This window comes from Mobula birostris, chromosome 27 (genome assembly GCF_030028105.1).
Source record: "Mobula birostris isolate sMobBir1 chromosome 27, sMobBir1.hap1, whole genome shotgun sequence".
NCBI classification, from domain to species: Eukaryota; Metazoa; Chordata; class Chondrichthyes; order Myliobatiformes; family Myliobatidae; genus Mobula; species Mobula birostris.
Window position 1 is genome coordinate 39520488 of NC_092396.1, and position 20908 is coordinate 39541395.

Here is a 20908-nt window from a genome sequence, read left to right on the forward strand (position 1 = left end):
CTATGGTAAAAATGAAGTAGACACGTTATCCCAGGATCCCGTGCTTTTCTTTTGATTAGTTTTATGTTTTGGAGTTACAAAACATAACAAGTTTCCTCTTCTTAGGATCAAGCATGCAATTAAGTTGGAGCTATGTTGTAGCACACCATCAAGGATTCACGTTATCCCCGTTCAACCAAGAGTAATGAAATTTTCAGTTTTAGCCACAAATGTAATTGAGAAGTAGTCGAAGATGTTGCCAACTCAGTGATTCAATAGATTACTCCAGAAAATATTGCAAAACTGGGCAATCTGTAGAGGAAGAAGGGAATGTTAACAACAACCCATGGATTTCTAGACCCAGTTTTCAGTGGAATAACAATGAGCACTGTGATAACAGTTTTGTTATCACCTCTGTTGTAACCTAATAACAGCAGGCACATGCTTAAGATTTAGTCCTACTGCAATTATTTAAACCAGTCATATTTCTTGGTGTTTTGCCCTATTCAATGGATTTATTTTAACTGTTGTATTGCACCAGCCTAGGTTCGATGTTCAGATCTCTAGAGTCATTAACACTCGGGTCAAAATCAAGTTTATTGTTATCTGCACAAGTACGCATACAGTATGGTCAGGTGCAATGAAAATTGTACTTGCAGCAACATTCCCAGGCACACAGCTATCACATTAATAAAAAACATAAATTATGCTCATTTTTAAAGGAAAGAACACAATTTTGCCAAAAAAATACGAAGTCCATTTCAGTGCATAGTGATGAAAGTCATCATCATGTTGCTAAACTTCAGTCATGATTAGGTTTGTGCCAATTGTTTTAAGAACCAAATGGTTGAAAGGAAGATACTATTCTTGAAACTAGTGGTGTGAGACTTAAGCTTCTGTACCTCCTGCCTGGTGGCAGCTACAAGAGGATGGCATGATCTCTAGATGGTGGGGAATCTTTGACAATGGATGTTGCCTTCTTGAGGCAACACTTCTTGGAGATCTGTAGAATGACCGCTTGTGGGGAGGGATGAGCTGTGATGTTTTGGGCTGAGTCCATGATTCCTTATAGCTTCTTATATTCCTGCACATTCACATTGCCAAACCAGACAAACAATGAGGATGCTTTCCACAGTACATCCGTAGAAGTTAGAGTATTCATTGACAAATCAGCCTTCCAAGTCAGTAAAGGTAAGCAGAGCAGCAATAGAGCCAAACTGACCAATGTGGTCGAGCACAGTGTGTAGATTGCAAAACATTACCTGCAACAGTGAGTTGTCGATTATCAATTTCAACACTCAGCAACCACATCTGAACTCCACTGGAATGACAGGTGTGTTTGCTTTTAATGACTGCATCCAGTCATACATCAGCTATTTAAGGTAATGGGCTTCTGATTTTCTAGTTTTCTGATGTATATTCCTAAACAGATCATTGCAAAATATATGAATAGAGACAGGAATAAAGTTAAAATCAATCTGTGAATAACAAGCTGATTTAAACGGAACTTCTCTCACGAGAAAGCAGAGGTAATACCAGATAAACTTTGCTTATTTTTAAAAGAAATTGTTTTCAACTGAATCGCTGACAAAAGTCATGAGCAGTTGAATTTTTTGTTTTCTTGCCAAGAATGCACTTTACAATATACTATTATGTGATTAATTTACTCAACAATGGAATACCTTTCTGAAAGGACTGATGGAATAAGATGAATTACATCTAATGATGAATTCAGTCAGCCCAATCTGAACCAGTTCAATGCTTAATGTAGTATCTGGAGAGTGGAAAACACACCATACTCAACACTGGAAAATGACATCCCATCTCTTGGTGCGGGGATCTCTACAATTAGAGAAGTGACTCTGATGGGGATTTGACAATATTGAATTTTTAGAAAAAGAATCTGAAATGGAATGTCAAAGGTTCTTTTCTTCAGAGCAGGGGTTCCCAACCTGGGGTGTGTGGACCCCTTGTTTAATGGCATTGGTCCATGGCATTAACAAGGTTGGGAACTTCTGCTTTAGAGAAAGGAGTGCTATGGGGTAAATGTGCCTTGAAAATTATGAAAAAGTTTGATCAAGCAGATGTGAAGAGAATTTTTCCATTGAAAGAACTGAGTAAAATTAAAGCTCATTAACATAAGACAGCTATGTGGAAAATCCTTAGGGAATTTAGGTAAAAAAGTGATGAAGTTGTAGAATCTGCTGTAACACAGTAAGGTTGAAGGGAATGATATAGGTGTATATATGATAAGGTATATATTATAAGAATATGAAGAGTTGACATTATATTCGATACTGGTTATGTCCCTGCATGAGAACTGTGTATAGATCTTGTCCCACTTTAGTGGAAGGACATGATGACACAGATGAGGGTGCAAAGGTGGTTTACAAGGAGCTTTGTAGCAGGGAGGTAAAATTAAACAACCTAGTCTGATTTATATTGGAACAGAGAAAGCCGAGGAGGAACTTACTTGAAACTTACAATTACAAAGAACTTTGATAAAATTAAAGTTAAGGCCATAGTAGGTAGATCAGAAACCAAAGCTACAAGTGTAAAGCAATTTGTTCTCAGATTAGAAAAAAAAAGCTTTTTTTTCCACTCTGAGGGTGATAGGATTCTGGAACTTGATGCCTGAGAAGACCAGTAGAGGCAGAAACTTTCCTAACAATTACATAGATCTTGGATAAGTACATGGAAATCCATGACTGTGAGACTGATGTCAAAAAAAAATGTTATTAGTCTTTTTCAAGCCACACAGCCACATTGAAATGAATATCCTCATCTAGTCTGTGAGCCAGTAGGGTTGGTTGGCACCATCTGAGGGGAATAATGCTCATTGTGATTTTTAGCAAGGTATACATCTCTAGAGTTAGAAAATATGTGATAGCATTGCACCAGTGGTAGCCTTATTACTTCAAATAAGTAATCACTTTTTGTATATATTCCATATTAACATCAGTACAGCCGAAAATGTTACTCTACCTCCCAAAAGGTAAAAGACCTCATTTGGAGAGATTTCTGGAGTTTTATCAATGTCATGATATTTTCCATATTGTTGTATCAAATCAAAACAATCTTAAGCTTTTGTCATAGCATATAGAATTACAGTACAATAATTCAAATGTGTGGTTCCACATGGCCATAACTTAGGCCCCATTTGGTTGTAAAATGAATATATTTAATCAAAGACTGCCTTCCATACTTTGTTTTCCATACTTTCATAACCTATTAATAATCATAATAATTTTCCAAGTCTTCCACATCTTCATCTGAACTTTCCACACTCTCTGAGGTAGATGCCTGGTTCTCACAATCTGCCAGTCTACACATGTCAGTATACCTGAGGCCACTTGCAACACACATACATCTTGGGAGTGAACATTTTTTTGCATAGTTACAGGCCAGTAGATCCAGGATGGTATCGGGTGCTGGCTGGCCTTCCATCCAGTGCACCACCAACTGTTCAGCTTCTTCTTCTCTTCCCATCTTCTATCCTTTGCTAACAGGGCTTGGCACTTGTGGGTCCTTCTCCAAACATCTTCTCCATATACCAGCCTGGTAGTTGGCTCGCTGTGCATGTTTTGTTAAGCAGTCCTTGCATTGTGGGAGTTGATGACTTTCGATTTCACCTTTTATGGCACAGAAAATGTGATACCTGAGCTCATTGACCTTGTTGGTCAATGCTTTTGGGGCATTCAGGAGACATGTAAATGCCTTCAGTTTGCCCATCAGTTCTGGGGAGAGGTCCCACTCCTGACCCAACTCTAAGAATGTGTCCTGAGTTTCCATGTTGCTGGTCAGAAGTTTTAGGGCACTTGTCTTCCCTTTGCTTGCAAATGCGTTTACAGTGTCACATCCTGTATATGCGTGCAACCCAATGAGAGCCCTACAAACCTCTATGCCAACAGTGGCAGCAACCTTCCTGAATGGTGGAGAAGCGCTCTTTGTGCTTCCAGTCAATTTCAGTGGCTTTTGCATAGAGTGCTTGATCCATGACTACCACAATTGTTTCTAGATGAAGTTCTTTCCTGATAAGCTCTGATTGGTTCAGGATTTCAAATACTGTAGTCAACTCTGTGGCTGGTGAATTGATGGTTGGCAGATACCCAACAATATCTTGTAAGATTGGTTCTTGGTCCCTGGTGCTGATATTAAAACCAGTCCAGCCTGGGATTGTCTGATTCTCCAGATCTGTTTGCCTTGCAAGTGTCCACACCAGGTTCTTCTTGCAGGCAAGAAAGCTGCCACCGCTGCAATGCTATCACATATTTTCTAGCACTAGGGGTGTATACCTTGCCAAAAATCACTACAAGAATTATTCCCCCCAGGTGGTACAGGTGGGCCAAATTTGGGGTCCTGGCTCACAGACTAATTCTGTGTTCTAGGATTCCAGGACATAATGCACGGAGTTTATCATTCTTTCATTTCATGGCAGTGTAAGTACAATAACTCTACAGAAATAATGATATAATTTCCAAGCCATTGGCTGATTCATTGCATTGAGTTAAATTTTAATACTGTGTGCCTCAGTGCTATTGCAAATCTCTTTAAATATTCATGGTGTCCCCTCATTTAAAAGTAATAAAATTTATTGATTTGTATTTTCTGTTGTAGATGTTGTTAAATTGGATGTTCACTTGGAAGACAGACTGAAGACAAGGAGAGTCCAGGGTCCAATTCAGTTTTCTCTTCTCTTTCTATTCACACCTCCTTCCTTGGAACAGATATTAATATGGAAAGTGATGACGACCCTTTGGTGCAACATTTGTGGCTGGAAGAAGAAGAATACGATGTGTCTGTTAGCTCCCACAGAGGTGAAAAACTCTGCAAGAAATGCCACTGCAGCTTTAAAAGACTATTCCATGATTTGAAAGTTAAAGGCTTTTGGGGAGTAGTTGGGTGGATATTTACTAACCCATATTGTACTGCCTTAATATTAGTAATAGGTTGCACGATTCCAACAATTCTCGCTGTTTTCATGTTTATGCATTGTTCTAACCTCGACATAGATATATCCTACAATGCCTTTGAGATTCGCAACCATGTTTCCTCACAGCACTTTGATGCGTTGACCCTTGCTTTAAAGTCCCAGTTCGGGTCCTGGGGGAGAAACCGACGTGACCTGGCTGAGTACACATCCGCGACATTGGAGAAACTCATCATTGAAGAATTACAGAGACTGCACAGTAATAGTTCAGAGTTTATTGCTGCCACCCTAAGTAAAACCATTGATAAATCAAGTGAAACCCAATGGCCGGATAGAATCCAACTGCGGAAAAGAGACTTGATCTCAAATTCAGGCTTAAGTGAGAGCTACAACAGATTCAAAATACGACAAGCAAGGGCTGCGTCACAAAAGAACTATCCAAGCACTTACGTTAATGGAGACACGCAGACACATGCCCTGTGGAGGATGGAACTTGTATTTCTGGCAAGAGGTGATGATGAAAGGAACATCTTCACCAAGGAGCGTTTACTGACAATTCATGACATTGAAAAAAAAGTCATGGACCATCCTAGATTTCAAGAGTTTTGCTGGAAACCTCATGAAGTTCTCAAAGACATGCCACTTGGTTCCTATTCCTATTGCTCACCTCCCAGTTCCCTCATGACTTATTTTTTCCCAACAGCACAAGGTGGAAGAATATACTATGATGGAATGGGACAGAAGCTGGCAGATATTCACGGTAAGGCGTCATCTGATTTTGTATGCTAATGAAAATATGTGGTGAGAACTAAGAGTTGATTTGAGCAACTATTTCAGCTGATGTATGCTTTCAAGCCTCTCATTATTTCTGAATACAATTGCAGTGGTAGACAAACCAACATCCATTCCTCTCTGCTGCTAATACTGATTATATAGCAATGCAAGAATCAGTCAATGAGATACATTTTCTGGCCAGCAACTGAAGAAGACAGTCTGAAGGAAAGCCATTTTCCATGGATAAATATACGGTTATGATTATAAATCAATTGGTCATAATATTGCAAAATTTTTCTCAGAAGGAATAGTTCTTGAAAGGTAAATGTGAAAATGAAAATAAGGAATGAATAATGTAAAGCAAGAAAACACAGAACAAGGAAAGCTGAATTTCTAATAGGTAATATAGATCTAGGAAAATTATTGATAAAGGTGAACTGAAGGTTTTAAAAATCATCATTCAGATGATCTTGAAAATCACAAGGTTTTTGTGGAATAGGTCGAGTCAAGTGAAGGAGGACAGTTACAATAACACTGATTAGTATAATAACTAGACGATAGAAGATAATGTTGCTTACATATTCAGTTGCTTTCAAGAATACATAACCTACAAAGGTGTTGGAAGATGATTCAACAGCAGTTTCAAAAATACTTTTTAAAAATTTGCAAGAGATTGGGGATGAGGAGAAGAGAGTGGAACTAAATTGGATTGCTTAATCGAAGAACCAATGACATCATCTCTTTCAGTGCAGTATTATAAAAATGGATGAAACTCCAATAAATATCCCAATTCTGGTGTGCGCGTAGTATTTAATCCAATATCTTTTTCTTTGAATGAATGCCTGGTGTACAAAGACTTTAATTTGAGCGTACACTTATTCAGAAAAAAACACAGATTGCCCTTAGCTTTGGATGTTACCTTACAGGATTGTGCTGTTCTTGTAAATGCTCTAGTATGAATCAACACCTGTAACAATTCTATCAGTTTCTGAGTGTAATTCAACTTCCCTGCCAAATGCTATTGTACTTAAGTTAAGAGCTCTGAGCTACTATATTGATGGATGATCACTGGTTCTAAATATTGTACCAACTTTGGCACTTTTTTTTTGAGTTGGAATTCTATTTCCTATAGAATTCCTCAAAAAAAATTGATGCTCAAGTGTTGGGGATTGAAAAATTGTAATTTTTTGTAATTTAGGATCTGATCAGCCTAATGGTACGTCAACACATGATTCACGGTCTGGCCTCAGTGCTACATGAGACCTCATGTAGAAGCACTCAAATGGGTACCAAGTCAAAACTGAGGCTCTTGCAGCAGTATTTTATTTGTGTTCAATCTTCAACAGGGCAAGAGAAACATGCTTAATTGCATTGGAAATTTAAACTGAAGGAGGTAACAAACATCTGATATGTTTTATTTCGGCTGTAAGATTTATGTTGTGCATTTTGTCTGTAATCAGAAATTCAGAACAAGAATCCCAGTGTTTGATTAGATGGCGGTATTGACAATATGAGGGGAGGAAATACACACAAAACTTAAGGAATGAGGTGGAGTGGGGAACAGTGGTGGCAGTAAATGACATTATAGAGGTGGGAAGGGTTACGATTGTGAAGGAGTTAATAACTCAGGTATAAACTTTAACTTTACATTGTAGGATAAAGTCGAGTTTGCTGAGTGAGGCAATTAACAGAAATAGGAGCAGGTGTAGGCCATCCAGCCTTGTGAGTAATCATGTCGTTCACTAAGTTGATGACTGATCCTCCCCAGCCTTTTGCAGCACCATCCAAATTCTCCTTCATTCCTTTAATATCTAGATATCTTTGTCTATATGACACAATGACTGGTCCTCCACAACCCTCCAAGGTAATGAATTCAAAAAGTTATCCACTAAGTGAAGGAATTTCTTTCCCCATTTCGGTTCTAAATGGACTACCACAGAAACTGTGGCCCTCGTCCTAGATTCAAAGCTATGGGAAACACCTGGGTGTCAATATCTCTGAAGTCCTATCCTGGACCCAGCATATTGATGCAATTACATAGAAAGCACAACAGCGGCAATATTTCATGAGGAATTTGACAAGATTTGATATGCCACCAAAAGCTCCAGCAAATTTCTACAGATGTACCATACCATAGCATTCTAACTGGTTGCATCACTGCCTGCTATGGAGGGAGCGCTGAATAGAATTGGGAAAAGCTGCAGAAAGTACAAGGTTAGCCAGCTGATCGTGGGCACTAGCTTCCCTAGCATTGCGGACATCTTCAAAAGGTGAATCCTCAAAAAGGTGGCATCCTTCATTAAGGATGTCCATCACTCAGGACGTGCCCTCTTATTATTGCTACCATCAAGGAGGGGGTACAGGAGTGTGAAGGCACACACTCAGCATTTTAGGAACAATTTCTTCCCCTCTACCATCAGATTTTTGAATTGACAATGAACCCATATACACTACCTCACTAATTTTTCCCTCTTTTTTTGCACTACTTATTTCTTATTTTAGTTTATAGTGTCTGTTTATTATGTATTTCACTGTACTGCTGATGCAAAACAGCACATTTTTCAACCTGACTTTGATTTTGATCTTCCGTACATCCAGACTGTCAAGCCCCTGAAGAACTTAGTATATGTAAATGTGGTCTCCTTCTAACTTTCTCAGCTCTGGATGTCACAGTCCCAATCTACTTGATCTTCCCTCATCCAGCAATCCTTGAGACAAGTCTGGTGAATCTTTACGTAGTGACATGCTGTCATGACCGCAACCTTTCCATCGATATCAGCAAGACAAAAGGGCTGATCGTTGACTTGACGAAGTATGTGTGCCCACGGTTCTGTTTACACCAACAGTGCTGAGGCTGAGTAGATTGATCACTTCAAGTTCCTAGGAATGAACATCACCAAAAGCCTGTCCTCCATTCAACCACATCGAGGCCATGGCAGAGAAAGCTCACCAGCACCTCTACTTCCATAGAAGACATCTCAGAAATCTGGCATCTCTCTTTTGACTCTCACCAATTTTTATTGATGTACACAAAAAGCATCCTATCTGGATGCTTGATGGCTTGGTGTGGCAGCTACTCAGCCCGGGACCGCAAGAACTTGCAGAGAGTTGTGGGCACAACTCAGCACATCTCAGAAACCTGCCTCCCCTCCGTGGACTCTTGCTGCCTCGGTAAAGTAGCTAGCACAATCAATGGCCCACCCATCACAGACTATCACTTTTCTCCCCCTCCCATTGTGGCAAGATACAGAAGCCTGAAAGCACGTGCCACCAGGCTCAAGGACAGCTTCCATCTGACTATTATAAGACTATGGAATTGTCCCCTAGTATAATAATATAGATTCTTGATCTACCTCATTATGGCTTTGTATCTTACTGTCCACCCGCACTGCACTTTCACTGAAACTGTGACACTTCATTCTGCATTCTGTTATCATTTATCTTGTACTACCTGAGTGCACTATTGTAATGATAATGATCTGTACGGATGGCATGCAAAACAAGTTTTTCACTTCAGTACATGTAGTAATAATAAACCAATTTACCAGTTTATCAATTTAATATATGGTAAGTACATCAGTCCCCGGATAAGGAGAATAAAACTGTATACAACTTTCCTAGAGCAGATTCACCAATGCCCTATCTATACAGGTCCAATTCTACTAAATACTGATATCTACTGATAAAGTATCAGCTTAAATTAAATTCTTTGTTAGGGTCATTCTTTTAAAAAATGTCTGTTAGTTTCACCTGGCATAAAGCATTAAATACATGACTGAGTTGCAAGCTTATTTTTTTTCTAATAGAAAATTGCAGAGACTTGAAAGAGGCCACTGAACCAATTGACTCAAGCTGCTTTAGCAAACAGTATAGTGCACGATTAGTTACAGTCAGCAGTGTTGTGCATTTAATGTTTCAGCAATATTTGAGTAATTTGTATATATATTGGTTGATTAAGCATTCTTGTTCATTTAAATAATTGATTGCAAGTTAACTGCATACGCCATCACACTACCACGTGATTCACTCACACCTTGCTTAAAATAAACACGACGTTAGACCCACATTCCTGGACCCCCATGCCTTCCCATGAGTTAGTTTAAACTCTTGAAGTTACACAACATAACAAGCAGATTTTGAGATAAACTGGAATTCATGGTGTGTGGAAGACAGGAAGCAGATTAGTGGTCAAGAGAAGGGATGGTTTGGATTATAGTGGTGGATGATTTCAGGGAGGAGTGGAGTGGTGGATGTCATATAGATAAATACAGACTAGAGAAAATCTGAAGATGCCAGAAATCAAAGCAACACACACGAAGTGATCGAGGAACTCAGCTGGCTAGGCAACATCAATGGAAAAGAGTACAGTCAACGTTTCGGGCCAAGAACCTTCATCAGGACTGGAGAAAAAAAAGAGAAGGAGTCAGAGTAAGGTGGGGTTTGGGGAGGAAGAAACACAAGGTGATAGGTGAAACTGGGAGGAGGGAGGGGTGAAGTAAAAAGCTGGGAAGTTGATTGGTGAAAGAGATACAGGGCTGACGAAGGGAGTATCTGATAGGAGAGGACAGAAGGCCATGAAGGAAAGAAAAGTGGGAAGAGCACCAAAGGCAGATGATGGCCAAGTAAGGAGTTCAGGTGAGAGGGAAATGGGAATGGGGAATGGTGAAGGGAGGTGGGGAGTGGTGTCATTAGCAGAAGTTAGAGAAATCGATGTTGATGCCATCAGGTTGGAGACTATCCAGACGGAATAGAACCATAGAACCATAGAAACTACAGCACAGAAACAGGCCTTTTGGCCCTTCTTGGCTGTGCCGAACCATTTTCTGCCTAGTCCCACTGACCTGCACACGGACCATATCCCTCCATACACCTCCCATCCATGTATCTGTCCAATTTATTTTTAAATGTTAAAAAAGAACCCGCATTTACCACCTCGTCTGGTAGCTCATTCCATACTCCCACCACTCTCTGTATGAAGAAGCCCCCCCTCATGTTCCCTTTAAACTTTTCCCCCCTCACCCTTAACCCATGTCCTCTGGTTTTTTTCTCCCCTTGCCTCAGTGGAAAAAGCCTGCTTGCATTCACTCTATCTGTACCCATCATAATTTTATATACCTCTATCAAATCTCCCCTCATTCTTCTACGCTCCAGGGAATAAAGTCCTAACCTATTCAACCTTTCTCTGTAACTGAGTTTCTCAAGTCCCGGCAACATCCTTGTAAACCTTCTCTGCACTCTTTCAACCTTATTTATATCCTTCCTGTAATTTGGTGACCAAAACTGAACACAATACTCCAGATTCGGCCTCACCAATGCCTTATACAACCTCATCATAACATTCCAGCTCTTATACTCAATACTTCGATTAATAAAGGCCAATGTACCAAAAGCTCTCTTTACGACCCTATCTACCTGTGACGACACTTTTAGGGAATTTTGTATCTGTATTCCCAGATCCCTCTGTTCCACTGCACTCCTCAGTGCCTTACCATTAACCGTGTATGTTCTACGTCGGTTTGTCCTTCCAACGTGCAATACCTCACACTTGTCAGTATTAAACTCCATCTGCCATTTTTCAGCCCATTTTTCCAGCTGGTCCAAGTCCCTCTGCAGGCTCTGAAAACCTTCCTCACTGTCTACTACACCTCCAATCTTTGTATCATCAGCAAACTTGCTGATCCAATTTACCACGTTATCATCCAGATCATTGATATAGATGACAAATAACAATGGACCCAGCACTGATCCCTGTGACACACCACTAGTCACAGGCCTCCACTCAGAGAAGCAATTCTCTTCCACCACTCTCTGGCTTCTTCCATGGAGCCAATGTCTAATCCAATTTACCACCTCTCCATGTATACCTAGCGACTGAATTTTCCTAACTAACCTCCCATGCGGGACCTTGTCAAGGGCCTTACTGAAGTCCATGTAGACAATATCCACTGCCTTCCCTTCATCCACTTTCCTGGTAACTTCCTTGAAAAACTCCAACAGATTGGTGTATAAGGTGTTCTCCTCCAACCTGAGTGTGGCTTCGTCGTGACAGCAGAAGAAACCATGGACTAACATGTTGGAATGGGAATGGGAAATGGAATTCAAGTGGGTGGCATCTGGGAGATCCCGCTTTTTCTGCCGGACAGAGCATAAGTGCTTAGTGAAGTGATCCCCCAACCTACATCAGGTCTCACCGATATACAGGAGGCCACACCGGTAAACCAGACACAGTAGATGACCCCAACAGACTCTCAGGTGAAGTGTCACCTCACCTGGAAGGACTGGGGCCCTGAATGGTAGTGAGGGAAGAGGTGTAGGGGCAGGTGTAGTACTTGTTATGCGCCAGGAGGGAGATTAGTGGGGAGGGGCAAATGGATAAGGCAGTTATGTAGGGAGTAATCCCTAAAGAAAGCAGAAAGTTGGGGGGAGGGAAAGATGTGCTTGGTGGTGAGATCCTGTTGGAGACAACGGAGTTTATGAAGAATTATATGCTGGACTTGGAGGCTGGTAGAGTGGTAGGTGAGGACAAGATAACCCTATCATTGGTGGAACAGCTAGAGGATAGGGTGAGGGTAGATATGCGTGAAATGTAGGAGTTGCAGTTGAGGGCAGCATTGATGGTTGAGGAAGGGAAGCCCCTTTCTTGGGAGAAGGAGGATATCTCCTTAGTTCAGGAATGAAAAGCCTCGTCCTGACTGCAGATGCAGTGGAGATGGAGGAACTGAGAGAAGGGGATAGCATTTACAAGTAACAGGCTATGAGAGTCAATGGGTTTATAATAGACATTAGTAAATAAGCTGTTTCCAGAGATAAATATAGGCAATTTTGTAATTGAGAAGACAGATAAGGAGTAGTCCATTCAAACTCTAATCTGATGCCGAATCTACCTGACTATTTGTATTTTAATTCCATCTACCTACAAAAAATCAAGAAGCAAATGGTAGGTTTGCCAGTATCTTAAGAGATTTGAATACAAGAATGGACATGCCTTGCTCCAAAAATGCCATGTACTCATGCGGCTGTATTTGAAATACTGCACACAGGGCTCACGTTCCTACTTCAGGAAATTATACTTGCAATAGAGGGATTATAATGAAGGATTGCATTGATTTTTGGGATGGGATAGTTGTTCATTGAGAGATAAAACAGACATAAAAACCTCGCAGGGCTCAGAAGGGTATATGCAAGGATGGTCTTTCTGCTATCTGGCTTGTCTGGAGTGTCTAGAAACAGAGAACCATCTGAAAGAGTTTGGTTCTTCTGTGGTGTGAAAAAGTATTAGCATCTGAACAATATTCTATCCAGGAGAACTGTTGATATTTTGAGGCTTAGAGATTATAATTATGATTATGATTATGAGGACACGCAGTCTCCTTTTATTGTCATTTAGTAATGCATGCATTAAGAAATGATAAAAATGTTTTTCCAGAATGATATCACGAAAACACATGACAAACCGACTTAAAAATTAACAAAAACCACATAATTATAACATATAGTTACAACAGTGCAAAACAATACTGTAATTTGATAAGAACAGACCATGGCACAGTAAAAATCTCAGAGTCTCTCGAAAGTCCCTTCACCTCACGCAGACGGTGAACCTCCAGCGCCGCAAACTTGCCGATGCCGCATCCTGGAAACATCCAACCACAATCCGACTCCGAGTCCGTCCGAAAAACTCCGAGCCTCCAACCAGCTCTCCGACACCGATGCACCGAGCACCATCTCTGCCGAGCGTTTCCATCTCGGCCCCAGCAACAGGGGATATGCAAAGCTGAGGATTTGGGGCCTTCGTCTCCAGAGATTCTCAATCGCACAGTAGCAGCGGCAGCAAAGCAGGCATTTCAGAAGTTTCTCCAGATGTTCCTCTGCGCTTCACGGCTGTCCCCACCAAATCCGATTGATGCATGGCCCCTAGTTACACATATCGACATCAATTCGGAACGGCCGCGCGCGCTGCGTCACGTCGCCATCTTCTCCTCCCTCCACCCAAAAATAGATTTTTGGGTGTTAAGGAAATCAAGGATTATGGATTAATACAGGGATGTAATGCCGAGGTAAAAGATTAGCCATATATTACATTTTAGAGCAAAAGTGAGAATCAAAATTTAACTTTTGTTTCTTATGTAAATTGAAAATTGAAGCCACCTCAGTACAACTAGACAAACATTCATGACTTTGTTGTTTTTGTTGATACAGGAGTGCCTGCTGACATTCTGAGACCTGAATGAGTAGCTACAGAGTTACCTGAAGTCTACTCCCTCCACAGAGTGTGCTACAGCCAGAAATGTTCAAAACAGAAAATGCTGCAAATACTCATGTTCCTGTAATTAGTCCCGTATTTTCCAATTTCTTACATATCCAAAAATCTGTCTCCCAGTTTTCCTTCACAATAAGGAAAATACTTCAGAGAGAGACAAAGCCAATTTAAGAGACATCTCCCATGTAAAACAGCCCACCGGCAGCTCTGCCTCTTGGTTCTTTATTAGTTCATCGTTTGAGCAATGTCTTTGCAATCACAGTCTAAATGTAGCACTTGTACTCCGCATTGCCTTTTGAGTACTGGGTTAGCACTGTGAATCAAAGCAAATGCTTGAGTGATACAATCAAGCATCCCTTGGAGATGATATGTTTGCATTTGATGCTGCTCACCCCAGGGAGTGAGCCATTTTCCATACTTTACTTTCTAGTTAATATCGAGTACTTACATGTCAGTGATCGGAGAATGAGATTTATTCCCCTGCTGAAACAATGCTTTGACCACCATTCTGGCAGGTCCTTTTTAAACCATGCGGAAGCTGTCATGCGGTGTTTGAGGTGTCCTTTTTTAAAGGAGGGCCACATATCCTTTCGTGTAAAATGTGGAAGTGCCTCCAAGCATCATTAAACATTGCAAAATCCTCCATGTTGATTTTCAGCTGATGCGATACTCAGAAACGTCAAGTACATAGAGGAAATGGAAGAGAAAACACAGATTTTGCAATCCTTTCCAATCTATGATTTGTTCATTTTTGTTCATTCAGTTTAATTTCTTTGTCAAAACTGGATCACGTGGTGCACCATAAGAGATTCTACAGATTCTGAAAATCCACATGATGGAGGAAGTTAGCAGAGTAGGCAGCATCTATGGAAAGGAGTGAGCAGTCGACATTTTGGGGTGGAACTCTTCATCAGGACTGGAAGAGGAGGTAGAAGAATAGGAAGGTGGTGAAGGGGAATAAGAACGTGTTAAAAGGCGACTGCTGTAACCAGGTGAGGGGGATGGTAGGCAGGTGGGGGAGGGCTGTATGAGCTGAGAAGCTGGGAGACGATAGCGGGAAAGGTGAAGGGCTAAAGAAGAAGAAGTGCAGAGAAGATCTACTAGCAACACTCACAACACGCTGGAGGAACTCAGCAGGTCGGGCAGCATCCGTGGAAAAGATCAGTCGACGTTTTGGGCCGGAACCCTTCGTCAGGACTGTAGAGGGAAGAGGCAGAGGCCCTATAAAGAAGATGGGGGGAGGGTGGGAAGGAGAAGGCTGGTCAGTTCCAGGTGAGAAACCAGTAAGGGGAAAGATAAAGGGGAGGCAGGGAGGTGATAGGCAGGAAAGGTGAAGAAAGAATAGGGGAAAACACAATGGGTAGTAGAAGGAGGCAGAACCAAGAGGGAGGTGGTAGGCAGCTGGGGGAGGGGGCAGAGTGACATAGAGATAGGGGAAGGGAGGGGGAGGGAATTACCGGAAGTTGGAGAATTCTATGTTCATACCATACCATCTTTATAGGGCCTCTGCCCCTTCCCTCTACAGTTCTGACGAAGGGTTCAGGCCTGAAGCGTCGACCGATCTTTACCACGGATGCTGCCCGACCTGCTGAGTTCCTTCAACGTGTTGTGAGTGTCGCTTTGACCCCAGCATCTGCAGATTATTTTGTGCTTAAGATTTACTAGGATGTTGCCGGGTCTTCAGGAGTTGAGTTACAGGGAAAGATTGAACAGATTAGGACTTTATTCCTTGGAGCGTAGAAGAATGAGGAGAGATTTGACAGAGGTTGACAAAATTATGAGGGGTATAGACAGAGTAAATGTGAATAGGCTCTTTCCACTTAGATTAGGAGAGATGAATACGAGAGCACATGGCTTTAGGGTGAAAAGGGAAAGGTTTAGGGGGAACTTCTTCACTCAGAGAATGGTGGGAGTGTGGAACGAGCTGCATCTGACGTGGTAAATGCGGGCTCACTCTTAAGTTTTAAGAATAAATTGGATAGATACATGGATGGGAGAGGTCTGGAGGATTATGGGCTGGATGCAGGTCAATGGGACTAGCAGAATAATGTTTCGGCACAGACTAGAAGGGCCGAATGGCCTGTTTTCTGTGATGTAGTGTTCTATGGTTCTATGACTGTAACAGGAGAGGAGAGTGGACCATGGGAGAAAGGGAAGGAAGAGGGGCACCAGGGGAGGTGATATTCAGGTGAGAAAAAGAGAAGACATAACACAGGATCAAGAGTGGGGAATAGAAAAGGAGGGTGGGTTAATTACCAGAAGTTAGATGAATCGATTTTCATGCCATCATGTTGGAGGCTATCCAGAAGGAATATCAGGTATTGCTTCTTCAGTCTGAGAGTGGCCTCATAGTGGCCGTAGAGGAGGCCATAGACTGACTTGTCAGAATGGAAATGGGGATTGGAATTACAATGGTTGGCTACTGGGAAATCCTGCTTGTTGCAAACAGAGCGAATGTACTTGACAAAACAGTCCCTCAATTGCCAGTCAAAAATTTGTCAATTAGACTTGAGCTAAATGGCAGACTTGGCTCACAACTACATATGCATCCAAGTAGACCTATATTACCTTTTGTTTTACAGTGAGGTCCAAGGGCAAAAAATACTGACGTCAGTCAGAATGATCTTGCTGAACTTGAATCAATGAAAAATGTTGTTGAAATTAATTTTTAACAAGGATCAAATTTTTGGATTGAATATTCTAGTGAAAAGATGGCAGGAGCACCTGTCATTTGAACTAATATTTTCCTGACGTGCAGGCCTCCTCTTGTATCAGTTCAACTTGGTAATCAGCTGCCGATTGTAATCTTACTGTTCCAAATTCATCACAAGCAAGAGTCAGAGAAACTGCACAAAAATAAACTGCAACGCACTTCATCCTGCTGCCTGCTGCAGAAGTCAGCCCATTCTCTATTTAAAGAGACACCAACTTAATTTTCTTTGGGAAGGTTGGAGATATCCTTTTCCACAGTATAAAGGTGACGTGCAAGTGCTGTTTAATGGTATTGCTGTGTAAGTCTGTATGCTGCAATAACAATGTGAGATTTTAGGTTTAAGGTGTTAGTTGTGAAATTGGATCTATTCTCACTGGAACTGACAAAAATCAAAAGAGAATCCAAATCAGAATCGTTCATTACGATTGACATAGATCATGAAGTTTGTTGTTTTGTGGCAGCTGTACAGTGTAAGACATGAAAACTACTGTAGGTTACAGATAATCAATCAGTCAATAAATAAATAAATGTTTTTTTCATTAATATAAAATAAAGCATAGCGATTAGCGCGATGCTATTACAGCTCGGGGCGTCGGAGTTTGGGATTCAATCCTGATGTCTTCTGTACGTCCTCCCTGTGGCATACGTGAGATTTCCCCAGGTGCTCTGGGTTCCTCCCACAGTCCAAAGACCTACTGGATAGTTAATTGGTCATTGTAAATTGTCACGGGATTAGTTTAGGGTTTTTGGGGTTGCTGCGGCAGCACTGCTCGAAGGTCAAGAAGGGACCACCCCACGCTGTATCGCTAAATAATAAATAGGGTGGAAGAGGTACTTTTACATGTAAAATTATTCAGGGTTTTCATTGAATGATTGGGGCAAAGCTGATCCCTAAATAGAGAGCATCAATTTAATCTCATCAAATAAATTAGAGGAAGATCAGGAACACTGCTTTACAGTAAACAGTTCTTGGGTTCAACCAGACCAGTCACACATTTCAGACTGCTTTTAATTCTCACCTCTCCAATTATTCAGAAAGATGAGGTTGTAGATGTCTTTCAATCATATAGTAATAACCATACACAGTCTGCTGCTGTCGTTTTTGAGAAAGCCTTAATACTGAGCAGAATTCCCAGCAGGAAAAGGACAGCGTCTCTCTTTGACTTGCTTTTAACTGGGCATAGTTTTGTACTGTTATCAGCTACAGACATCATGGTAATAAATAGAATTATGTCCTAGATGTACTCTTTCATATTAACATAAGAAATAGGAGCAGGAGTCCGCCATCAAGCCTGTGGAACCTACTCCGCCATTGAATTAGATCCAGCCATTGACTCAGCTCCACCTACCTGCCTTTTCAAAATAACCCTTACTTCCCCTGCATTTGTCCTACAATGTTCATTTAAAAATAGTACTAATTTAGATTGGTCAGTGGACTATTCTGTTCCTTAATATTGTTATAGCCGGGGGTGATACTGGGGTTAAGCTCCCACTATATATTAAATGCTCCCAAAAAGCTTCTGACAACCAAGTCCAGCTCCTGGCTTTTAAGTGTGTCTTAGCGACTAAGCCCAGTGGACCATTTCTACTGACAGAAGAAGAGGTAAAGGTGGGTTACTGACACCTTAAAACCAGTTGCTTCAGGCAGATGAGGCTTGTCAACTGTGGTTGGCAGCTCATCTAGGAGAAGGAAGACTCTGATCTCAAACTTACACTGCCTTCCGGCAGTACCCACTCATGGGGATGGCTTTGGGGTTAAACTCCGAGTAAAGATCCAGGGCTGGAGTCCCTAAAGCAGTGCCATGTTCAGTGTGATGCCACTGCTGCCAAACTTCATCAGGCTTTGCCATTCCTTTGGATTCATCAGCTGCATGGAGAGGGGTGCCCGCTACGTGGGCAACGGCTCGATCTCCATATCGTACAGCCCTGGCTTGCATATCACGTAGACAGCTAGGGCACGACATCCACGGTCAATCCTGACCAGTGGAAGGAGGGGCCCTAGTTTTAACAATAAATTCTACCTTAATCACACATGGGTATGCTGGAAATACTCAGAAGGTGAGGCAGAATCTTCTTAGAAAAAGAAACAACATTAATGTTTCATTAGTTCTACAAGATAAAATTTAAGCTTAAGGAATACTTTATCTTCGTCTCGACATGTTGCAGGCTTCCGGCCTCACTGCTGAATTCTCCAACTTTAGGTAACTTGTTGTTTCTTTCTGACACGGAACAGCACGGAAGCAGGCTCTGCAGCTCAACTCACTCATGCCATCCGAGATGCCCACCTAAGTGAGTCCCATTCGCTCAGGGCCTATATCCCTCTAAATCTTTCCGATCCACATACCCATCCATAAGTCTTTCAAAATTTGTTATTGTGTCTGCTTCAACTACTTTCTCTGACAACTCATTCAATCTCCGCACCGTTCTCTGCCTGAAGAAGATAGACCTCAAATTCCTTTTGGAAGGAGATTGAAAATGTCACTGAATGATGCTTCTCCATCAAACATCAACAAAATCAAACAGCTAATTATTGATGACAGGAGAAAGAAGCCGGAGAGCCATGAGCCAGTCCTTGTTCGGGATTTGGAGGCGGAAAGGTCAGTAACTAAATTCCTTGGTATTATCATATCAGAGGATCTGTCCTGGGACTAGCACATAAGTTGTATCTTAAAGAAGGCATGGCAGCATCTCTACTTTCTTAGAAGCTTGCGCAGATTGGGCATACCATCTAAAATGTTGATGAACTTCCATAGATGTACAGTGGAGAGTATCTTAACTGGATGCATCTCAGCCTGGTATGGAAACACCAATGCCCAGAAATGGAAAAGTTTACTGGAAGTGGTGGATGCGTCCCAGTTCACCACAGGGAAAGCCCTCCCCGTCATACCAGCAACTTTATTTATTTCAGATACCACATGGAGTAGGCCCTTCAAGCTGCAACCCCCCATGTAATCTCAGCCTCATCAAGGGATAATTTACAATGACCAATTAGCCTACCAACCGGTTTGTCTTCGGACTGTGGGAGGAAACCAGAGCACCCAGAGAAAACCCACCTGGTCACCTGGTACAAACTCCTTACAGGTAGCAGCGGGAAATGAACCCAGGTCAGCTGTACTGTAATAATAATAATAATGGCTCTGTCTGTTTAAGTAGACAATGGATGCCAGTTCCGGGGCACAGGCCTGGGCGATGAATATGGAGATCCTGGGCTGCCCAGACATCAAAATTCCCTTCTTGGCCTCACGGATGTGGTCCAAAGGAATGCTAAGCAGTACATTTGGCATCAGCTTGGCTGCAGGAGGTGACGTGATATGTCATCCAACTGCCTTACAGGCTCCACTCCGGATTTGTGTAGGGTTTACTCCTTAGCCTTCTCTTCTCCTGAGGATACCCACAAGGCAGTGGGATCCGTAACCCTGGATAGGGGCCCATACAGCCGGAGCCAGCTGAGCCTGGGACTCGTGTAAGGCAGGGTCGTCATTCCCTGTTGTGGTGACATATGGAGCCACTACCCACTACCCTAAGAGTACTCTGTACTGTCAAGCATTGTGCTAACCACTATGCTACCATGAGCAGTGCCACAAGAAAGCAGCATCCATGATCAAGGACCCCCACCATCCAGACCATGCTCTCTTCTCACGACTACCATTTTGCAGAAGGTACAGGAGTCTTTCGTCCTAGCAGATTCAGGAACAGTTAATACCCTACAAGCATTAGGCTCCTGAACTGGCATGGATAACTTCATTCACCATAACTCTGAATTGATTCCACAACGTACACACTTACTTTCAAGGACTCTTTAGCTCATGTTCTCAATATTATTTACTTTTTATTTGCACAATTCATCAACTTTTGCACGTTGGTTGTTTGTCAGTCTTTGTTTATGTGCAGGTTTTCATAGATTCTATTTTATTTCTTTATTTTCCTGTAAATGCCTGGAAGAAAATTGCCTTCAAAGTTGTATATGGTAACATATATGTACTTCAATAATAAATTTACTTTTATATCATTTTTTAAACATCTTTCCGCTCTCAACTTAAATCTACAAGCACAAAGGATTCTGCAGATGCTGGAAATCCAGAGCTACGCACACAAAATCCTGCAGGAACTCAGCAGATCAGGCAGCAATATGGGAATGAATAAGCAGTCATTGTGGAGAGGATAAGCTAGGAGGTGATTGGTGAAATCAGGTAACGGCTTCGAGAAGAATGAATCAGATAGGAGAGGAGAGTGGACCATGTGAGAAAGAAGA

At 41.7% G+C, this 20908-nt stretch overlaps 1 protein-coding gene across 1 annotated transcript in view; it reads left to right on the forward strand.

The window, feature by feature from the left end:
• Positions 1–4714: 4714 nt before the first annotated feature.
• Positions 4715–20908, forward strand: part of disp3 (dispatched RND transporter family member 3) — a 310321-nt gene continuing 294127 nt past the window's right edge. The window contains exon 1 of the mRNA XM_072244981.1: positions 4715–5669. Coding sequence (XP_072101082.1) covers positions 4715–5669 — 955 coding nt within the window. The remainder of the gene's footprint in view (positions 5670–20908) is intronic.